The sequence below is a fragment of the Austrofundulus limnaeus genome, unplaced genomic scaffold (genome assembly GCF_001266775.1).
Source record: "Austrofundulus limnaeus strain Quisiro unplaced genomic scaffold, Austrofundulus_limnaeus-1.0 Scaffold208, whole genome shotgun sequence".
NCBI lineage: Eukaryota > Metazoa > Chordata > Actinopteri > Cyprinodontiformes > Rivulidae > Austrofundulus > Austrofundulus limnaeus.
The window spans coordinates 399,871-409,002 of record NW_013952610.1 but is presented as its reverse complement, the minus strand read 5'-3'; the positions used below and the strand labels follow the sequence as shown (position 1 = coordinate 409,002).

At 40.4% G+C, this 9,132-nt stretch overlaps 1 protein-coding gene across 1 annotated transcript in view; it reads right to left on the bottom strand.

Moving 5' to 3' along the window:
• The window catches only part of rcor2 (REST corepressor 2), a gene marked incomplete in the record, with an annotated part of 17,470 nt that extends 11,865 nt beyond the window's left edge, over nucleotides 1–5,605 (bottom strand). The window contains 8 exon segments of the mRNA XM_014019055.1: nucleotides 1,198–1,264; nucleotides 1,575–1,699; nucleotides 1,778–1,939; nucleotides 2,040–2,092; nucleotides 2,174–2,254; nucleotides 2,503–2,559; nucleotides 5,180–5,305; nucleotides 5,588–5,605. Coding sequence (XP_013874509.1) covers nucleotides 1,198–1,264; nucleotides 1,575–1,699; nucleotides 1,778–1,939; nucleotides 2,040–2,092; nucleotides 2,174–2,254; nucleotides 2,503–2,559; nucleotides 5,180–5,305; nucleotides 5,588–5,591 — 675 coding nt within the window.
• Nucleotides 5,606–9,132: the final 3,527 nt, after the last annotated feature.

Below are 9,132 nucleotides of genomic sequence, written 5' to 3'. Positions count from 1 at the left end.
TTACCTGTCTAATCTCAATCTGTCAGGAGATGGTGACAGAGTGAACAAATATGTTAAAAATATATTTTTAGAAAAGTTACATACTGCACCTTTAACTAAGATTTTAAATAATAAATCAACACTGAGTAGCTGAGAAATACAGTGTGGAAGAAAACAGGAAATAGTTGTATTATTTTCATATTTCTCTTTATTTTTCTTTTTATTTTCACTGTTCTGTAGGGGTTTTTTTTTGGCACACATTTCCTTCTACAATGTTTGTGTTTATTTCAACAGTTTATATATATGAAAACGTTCAGCTCCTTCAGGACATTCTGGCTATGATTTTTAGCTTTTCAGAAACTTATACTCTTTCAGCTATTTAGCTTTTTCAGCCACTTTTTTCTTATTAAAAATAAACGGAGCAGTCTTCAAAATCCTTAAAACCCTTCAAAAGGTTAACAAATCTTTTTATTTTGTTCCTTTTACTTTCTTTCTGTCGCTTTCAGCTATATATTTACTCCTTTTACTTTTTATCTGCCTCTTAAAGTGCCTGTGACATGCCTATTCTTCAAATACAAAAACTCAAAGAAAGCATATTTATTCTTAGGAAAATTGGCATAGTACACGATTTGACCCATTTTGTCAAATAACCGGATATTTTCTTTTAAATTTGGCTCAGCCAAAGTGAAACAGGAAGTGACATCAAAGAAACTCATTAATAAAATTAACTTGCTGGTCTCTGTTTATTAAAACAATACTATTATTAACTTTAACTCTTCTTTGTCTCTCTTTGATGGCGACCAAAAATAATGTAAACCTTTTGTAACAACGCTCTGTTAACATATTAACATTCCCCTTTGACATCACTTCCTGTTTCTTCACATGTAAATACCTCAACAACCGTTCATCTCAGCAGTATGAAATTTGTTTTGCAACATGTTATTAATGTTATCTTTCCAAAAAATGCATTCATGTTTATTACAAAAACTTGATGTCGCAGGTACTTTAAAGCTTTTGGTGTCAGTTTGGGTTCTTCGGCAAATATTCAGATAATTTTGGGTTCCACCTCAACTGTTCAGAAAGCACTGATGATTTATCATTAAAAATATTTCAGCTAAGTTATTCGGCAATAAGCATTCACACTGTACTTTCATACTAAATACCACTTCTCTAATGTTAAAATTGTTGTTTTTATGTTGAATTGAGTATTTTTATTACCTCTTTCTTGGCATCCATTTCAAAGTCGCTGTCGCTGCCCGGCTCTCCTTCCTCAACGTCATCATTACTGCACAAAAAAAAAAAAAAAAAAAAAAAAAAAATCAAGACTTGATTGTGCTGAGGCTCCGTCCTTCTAATTTTAAATGACGTCTCGAATACATCGACTCAAATGACAAGTAATAATCCGACTCTTCCTCGTTTATATTCATGAGCTCCGCTTCCCGAGACGACTCAACGAGAGAAGATGTGGAAATGTCAAACCTGGATGAGGAGCTTCATCAGTGTTTGTTCTTCCTTCTTGTCCATCTGCTCATTCATCCTTTTATAAACAGCTTCCTCTGAGGTTTGAATTGAATTTTTCTGTGTGTGTGTCGAACCTGTCGTCTTTTTCTCTCTTGTTGATGAGCCTCCGGGCCTGTCGGTCCATGACGGAGGTCCTGGTCCTGGTCTTCTTCCAGCTGTAGTAGTACTTCACCAGGCTGGAGATCAGTTTGTCTGGAAGCTACAGAACAAATAACCCTGATCAGACTTGTAGTTTTTTTTTTTTTTGAAGATATAAAATTTCTCAGCCGTCTCGGACCATCTGCTGGATGCGGTGGAAGCTCTTCCCGTGGAAGCTGAAGGCCTGCTCGAACAGAACTTTGTCCTCGACCGTCCACTCGTCTGGGAAGGGCGTGAAGTTGGCCAGGTCGGCCAGCGAGCGCTCCACGTCGTGTTTGTGCCACAGCAACATGCCCAGAGCCTGGAGGGACGGAGAATCGGGAAACAGTAGGTGGAGACGGGTTAAACGCTACGTTTTAGCCTGTGTTTTTGTTTTTTTAAATCTCACGAGCTTCTCGTACCTGCTCCATGTTGTATCCATGTTTCTCTTTAGCCATCAGGATGTATTCATCCACTGGAATTAAACAATAAAAGGTGACAATCAAAAGATGAAGATTATTTGTCCCTTTAAGGGTTTCCTTTGTTTCCAGCTTACACATTGCATCAGAGAGCTGAGTGTTGGGACACCAGACCAACATGCTCCTCTGGTCTTTCTCATTGTGGCGAGCTGCACTGTCTGATGATGAAAACACAACAGAAATCTTTCATTACATGTAAACTTAGAGGTGGCTGTAAATCATTCTTAAAATTACACATGTTGTTCTTTTATACAGTATTTATGGAAATCTTACACTAACTGTATGGAGGATAAATACTTCAGTAGTTTAAGTAAATTTTCCTCATTTTATTAAAAAAATCAGTAATTTCCTTCTTCCTTCATTTCACGGTCATCTCTTCCTCTTGAGGTTTCCTGGCGGGGCTCACCTGGTTTGAACTCCGGGATCTGGGCCTGGTAGTCTCCTCCGACTCTGATCATGCTGTCTGTACGGAAAGAAAAAATCTGAACGTTATGATTGATTGGAGTAAAGAAATAAAGTCTTGACTGTCCCCAAACTGAGGCAGTAAAGATGTTGGGGGCAGAGTTTGGCCCAAAGTGTTGGTGAATGGAGCGGATTTTTTAAGTGAAGAATGAAATGAGGGAGTTACAGCAGTCAGTAGAAAACATGTGAGGGGGTAGAGAGTTTGGAGATGAAACTGTGCAGTTAAGGAGAGAGAAAAGAGTCTGTGTGTTGCCTGCATTGGAACTGATGATGTCAGTGAAGTAGATAGATTTGGCCTGAGCGACACTTTCTTTGTACTGTAGGGTATGGTTTATGTACATCTCTTTGTGAACTGTAAGACCTGATTTCTTGTAGTCGCTCTAGTCTGCGACCTTGTGTTTTCATGAAGCAAAGTTCTGAGGTGAACCATGGAGCAGAAGTGGAGAAGGAGACAGAACGGGTTTTAAGAGGAGCAAGAGAGTCGAGGATGTTGGTGAGACCATTGTTGTAGGTGGAGACTAAGGCTACGTTCACACTGCAGGTCTTAATGCTCAGTTCCGATTTTGTGAAAAAATCCGATCTTTTTGTGTGAAGGTTCACATTACATTTTAAATGTGACCTGTATCAGACCCCTGTGTGAACGCTCCACAGCACTGATGTGACACGCATGCGCAGTGAAAGACGTGACGTCTCATCAGCCTGCTTGTTTGTTTACAGAGCTAGCATGGATGCTACATTTTGCGTATCGAATTGGAAGTTGTTGTTTAATCAGAGCCGATTAAATAATTATCTGACATGCTTCTTTAGTTCAGTGTTTATATCTGAACCTGCCTCTGACCGGGATGCTCCAGTGAAGCTTTTTTTTTTTGAACGAAACTACGAGCTGGAAAAAAGTATCGGCCAAGTATCGAACTTTAGGATCGATACTCTCCGCAACCCAGGCTGGACATCGTTATTATCATACTAATGAAAAGTAAAAAGATGAAGCAACTGGACTTGTGTTTTGGAGCTGTAAACACATGGAGCTGCAGATTTAAACAGCGAGACTTGAGGTTAGTGTCTTATCGATCCTTCACCTCCTCCTCCTGATGAAAAAGTCAGATGGAATGTGACATGAGCGTTCACACTGCAGTCACTTTGAAAACATCAGATATATATCCGATTTAAAACCACATACTGAAACGGCCTGGGTCGGATTTGAAAAAATCGGATTTGTCTTGTTCAGACTGTCATAAAAAAATTGGATATGAGTCAGATGGATCAAAAAAATCGGATTTGGGTCGGATTTGCCTGCAGTGTGAACATAGCCTTAGACTGCTGGAGCACAAACTGAGCACATTTCCTCACTCTGCTGTTGTCTTTACTCTCTGTTCTCTACATGTTTATTGTAATTATTTCTATCAATAACATGTTTTTTCTTTGTCTCTTCCAGAAGAAGGTGCACCTGAACCAGTTTTTCTGTGTTTGTGTCTCTTTACTGTCCCCCAACCAGCCAGTCGAGGCAGATGGTCTCCTGTCCTGAGCCTGGTTCTGCTGGAGGTTTCTTCCTGATTAGCAGGGAGTTTTTCCTCTCCACTGTTTGCTCAGGATGAGAGACTGTGATGAAGTGATTCAACACAATCTGCTGGTTTCTTCTTTAGATTGTTCTTTTTTATAGTGCCCTGAGACAATGCATGTTGTGACTTGGCGCTACATAAATAAACTGAATTGAATTGAATTAAATCACCTCTGAGCCTGATTTTATACATAAACTTTGCAATAATTTCCATTTTATTCTCTGCAGTATTTGTTCACACATGTTAAAACTCACAGTTTATAATCCTACGGATTAAAATCCGATTTATAATTCACGAGAAGCACTGAAATTGTGTCTTGCTGTGATAAAATAGGAGTCTTTTTCTATCGTCTCGCAGGGTGTGCGCCAAGTGTCATGTGATTGGTCAGAACTTTGTGGGCGTGTCTATGCGGCTGTTCTCGTTCACAGCAGAGACAGCGAGGAGACGCAGGCGGCTCTCTGTAGGTGTTCTGACAGCTGTTCTCGCAGCGTTTGTGAGATACATCACTAACAAACAGCACGCAAGCACAAACGGCAGGAGGCAATTAAAAAATATTTAGCCCCTCCGCCTGACATAAAGATCTGGGTCGGTTTTAGAGCTTCAGTGTATTTACTGTTCAAGATAAACGTACAAAAAAAGCTGCAGAGGAACGAGGGGAAAGCAATGAGTGAAAAAGAGACGAGAAGGAGGAAGACATATCCGAGCTTCCTCAGGCTGAGGGACAGAGGATGGGAAAGAAGGAGCCGAAGGAGGAGAACACAGAGAGGAAACCAAGGCTGCGAAAACATAAGAGCGTATTGATTTAAAATTAAACATCTGTGTGTGATCTAAAAACCCTCAAAGACCAACAGAGGCCGAGTGGAGACAGTAGAGGCTGGAGGAGGCTGGCGCAGGGTGGGGGAGGTAGTGGAGGGGGAAATGTGAAGCACTGCAGCAATGCAACAAATGCAACCAGAACAGCTGGCATGATGCAGCAACACAACGTCTGAGTGTGTGTTTAACGCCGGAACATGAGTCGGCGTTTTAAAGCGGCCCGCTGGCGCGGAACAGGTGTGCGGTGTTTACCGTGAGCGTGCTCCTCGTCGCTGCTCTCCTCCTCGGAGTGTGGTTGGCTGCTGCCGTTGGTGACGGTTTTGGCTCGGCTCCGGGACAGGACCCCGGCCCCCGAGCGCTCCATCACTGAGGGCATGACTGCGAACAAACAGAGAAGACATCACTCCTCCATATTTGTGTATAAAACCAGCCTTTTGTTTAATGCCTGCCACCTTTCATGCTAAGATCAGTTTCTGTTGAGAAATGAAGGAGCTCAATGTCATTTATTGTTTGTCAGCATGACCTTCACTATTCTCCCTAATTATTACATAAACAAAATGTAAATAAAAAATTTATATTCATTATTTCTTAGTTTCATTTTACTTTATGAGTATTACTTATTGAGTGACAGGCAGCTGTGAAGCTAAAAGGCCTACTTACTCATGGGAAGAGAAGCAAAAGCATCACTAGACCAGTTTTACATTTATAAACCCCTCCTCATGTTTTAGTTGTTTCCACGCTTCAACACACCTGATTCAAATAGTTTAATTATCTACTCACAATGTCATTAGGTTTAGCAGGAGCCTGTCAATCACTCGTTCATTTCCGTCAGCTGTGTTGAAGCAGGGAGACATCTAAGTGTTGAAGACGTCTGCTCTAAAGCACAAATATTTATGAAACTCATCATTTTTTGCCCAACATTTTCCATTCACCTGAACATAAACACATGCTCACTCTTGGTTACTTGTTTGCACTTTTTCCTGTTTTAAATTACAAAAACTACTTGTGCCTCTGGAACAGGAGGAAGCAAAGACGGACTGAACAGCTGACTCGTCGAAATCTGACCCCTGCCAAAAATAATCACGTTACAGCTCTAAAGGCCCTGTCACACTATGATGTTTTAGACAACTTGTGCCAATTTTTAATGTCTAAATTACTAATAAAATGTATCTGATCAATGTGTTAGCATTACAGAATGTGCACGCCTAAAAGAGGCTTCCAGTGGATTTTTTTAAATTCCATCTTCAACATAGATGTCTTTAAAATTTTCACAAGCTGGCATAAGTTGTCTAAAACTGTGGTTTCCAAACTTTTCAGCCTTTGATCCGTAAAATGTCAGCAGCAGAGACCTGAGCCCCCAACTGTTGTTGGATCATAAGGCCTCATGCAAGAACATGTTCGTATTCTTATCCTAAATTTCTCTTACTTTTGTTCGTACAAAGGGTTCGTACGAACATGTCACGTCAGATTCAACAAACTCTTCTATCTTCAGGAAAAGTGTGTAAATGAGCTGCGTAAATTCCACCTGTTCGTATCCAGCTGCTCGTGCACGCGAGAGGAGATTAGCATAATTACCACCCCAAAAACACCATATAAGGCTATGTTTCCTGCCTCAGATACAAGGAAGTGTCCATTCACGAAAAATGACAGCGAAAATTAAAAAGAAAAACTTTACGAGTTCAGAGATTGAAGTCCGTCTGTCAGAGATCCAGAAAAGAAAATCTGTCATTTTTAGCAGGTCAGCTGTGGAATAAAAGGAGCTGCTAATAGTATAAACAACTGTGTTAAATCATTTTCATTTATTCAGAAGCCACGGTGCTGCTCACTGTACACCCCCCCTCACGGTCGTAGGTGGTCTCAGATGCGGGTTTAAAATTAGCATTTTAAAATGTTTTCAAAATAWGTCTGGCACTTTGGAGAAAACCCAGGACTCGCTGGAGGGATGGTGGATCCCCTCTGGCCTGGGAATGTCTCAGAGTCCCCCAGGACAAGCTGGAAAGTGTCGCTGGGGAGAGCGGGGTCTTTCTGCTGGCCCCGCACCTGATCCCGGATAAGCAACAGAAAACGGACGAACGGACAATTTATATTGTTTGTCTAAATTATTACATTTAAAATTATAACTCTAATTCAAGCAGAATAGCCTACTGTCAACATAATTTTGGAGTTTAATTTATTTTCAACTCAAAATATCTTCAAACTAACGAAATATAAATTTATTAGGGAGGAAAACCCGCCTGGATAACAGCAGACTGACTGTACGTACAATATACGACAGGTCTGGACCACTCGTGAATTTTGTTCGTATCTGAAAAAAATCTTAGAATACGAAAACATTGGTGAATGCCACAAATTCTCCTAAATCACTCGTACGCACAACTTAAGAACAGATCTGTGCGTACGAACGGTTTTTGCATGAGGCCCATTGTTTTCATGTCAAAAAAATTAGAGCATGGTAACAATATTCATTGCTATTTTTGTCCATTTTAAGTGCACTAACCTTACTCTTTTGCAACAAAAAAAGCGAAAAAAATATTAGTTGTTATTTTCCTAATATAGATAATTCAGAAAACCTTTTCAGGACCCCATCTTGATGTTTTGGGACCCCGTTGTGGGTCCCGACCCCAACTTTGGGAACGATTGGTCTAAAACATTATAATATGACAGGGCCTTAAGACAGGAATCAAACAAAATAAACATAAATATTGTCTGTTTTTTTTTTGTATAATTTAGTTGTGAATAAATGTGAAGAGAATTAGAAGTTTTCTAAAACTGATGAGTTTGAGTTGTCCTGATGCATCTCAGTAATTCAGGTAAAAAATCAAAAAGAAAAAAATGTATAACTGCAACCAGTTATACATCGGGGAAACAAAGCAGCCACTGTTCAAAAGAATGTCCCAACACAGACGAGCTACATCTAATGGCCAGAACTCTGCAGTTTTCACTCATTTACAGGCCAGCGGTCACTCTTTCAGAGATGAGGATGTTCTCATTCTTGATAGAGAGGAACGTTGGTTTGAGAGAGGAGTAAAAGAAGCCATTTTTGTGAAGAAAGACCGTCCATCATTAAACAGAGGTGGAGGCCTCCGTTTTCAGTTGTCCCCCTCCTACAGCGTGGCCATTGCCAGTATCACTCCACCCCCTGTTAACAATAGGTGTTAATAAGGTGTCAACGATAGCCATGTGATGTGAGTATCAGTCACATGGAAGCAGGGCTTAAAAGCCTGAATTTTGCCTGAAACTCTCAGACTGAAGAAGTCTCTTGGAGGAGAGACGAAACGTTTCATTAGAGAAGAACCCATCCAGAAGACCTTTACAATTTTTTTTTCTTTTTGATGAGTTTGAGCCACATTAACTCCCAAAACAATTATTTATTGATGTAGAAACTTTTAGAAACATAAAATAAAAAAAACAAAAGCACTGACAACTATTTTGACTTTAAAATTCTACTTTTCTCGGTTCTAATTGCACATTTTATACAGTTAATACAACAAAATGTAGGTATTTTTGCAAAGCTGGTAAGATCTGAGGCAAAAAACAGAAATTTTCTGAATTATTTTAGTTCTGAAAAACTCACATAAACGTGACGAAAAACTGAAGCATCTGGGATCAAGATGGGGGAAACAACCGTGAGAAACATCTAATCTCTTTTACCACATGGTTATCCAAATAGTGTTTGGAAAAACCCAAATCTCAGATTATAAAACAGCCATGATGAGCAGACGAGGCTTTCGCACTTCCTTGCCCTTCATCCTCAGTTTCGCCTCGGTCCAAAACAACAACTCCCAGCACTGACCCATAATCCCTCATCCTACACATTCAACCTGACTGGTTTGGACCTCTGCGGGCGGAAGAGCCGCAATCTTCCCGATCCGAGAGATTAACATCAACCATCAACTAAACACACAGACAATACTGGAGTCTGAAGCTCTCTCTGGAGGTCTTTTGTCTGTCACAGCTCTCCCCCCACCCCTCCCACAGAAAACAGCAGCTGCCCCGTTTAACTTCACCAGGACAAAAATCACTGATAGGAACAGGGTCAGGATGAGCCTGCTGGGATGGTTTCCCTGGTCCAAAATCAGCAACAAGACCTAAAAATTAAATCACATTTTTGAGAACTCAATTAAATAACCAGGAATCCTCTGATATCCATAAAAACTCAAGCTTGTTCCTTCATTTCCCAACTTCTGACCCTCATATGAGCAGCT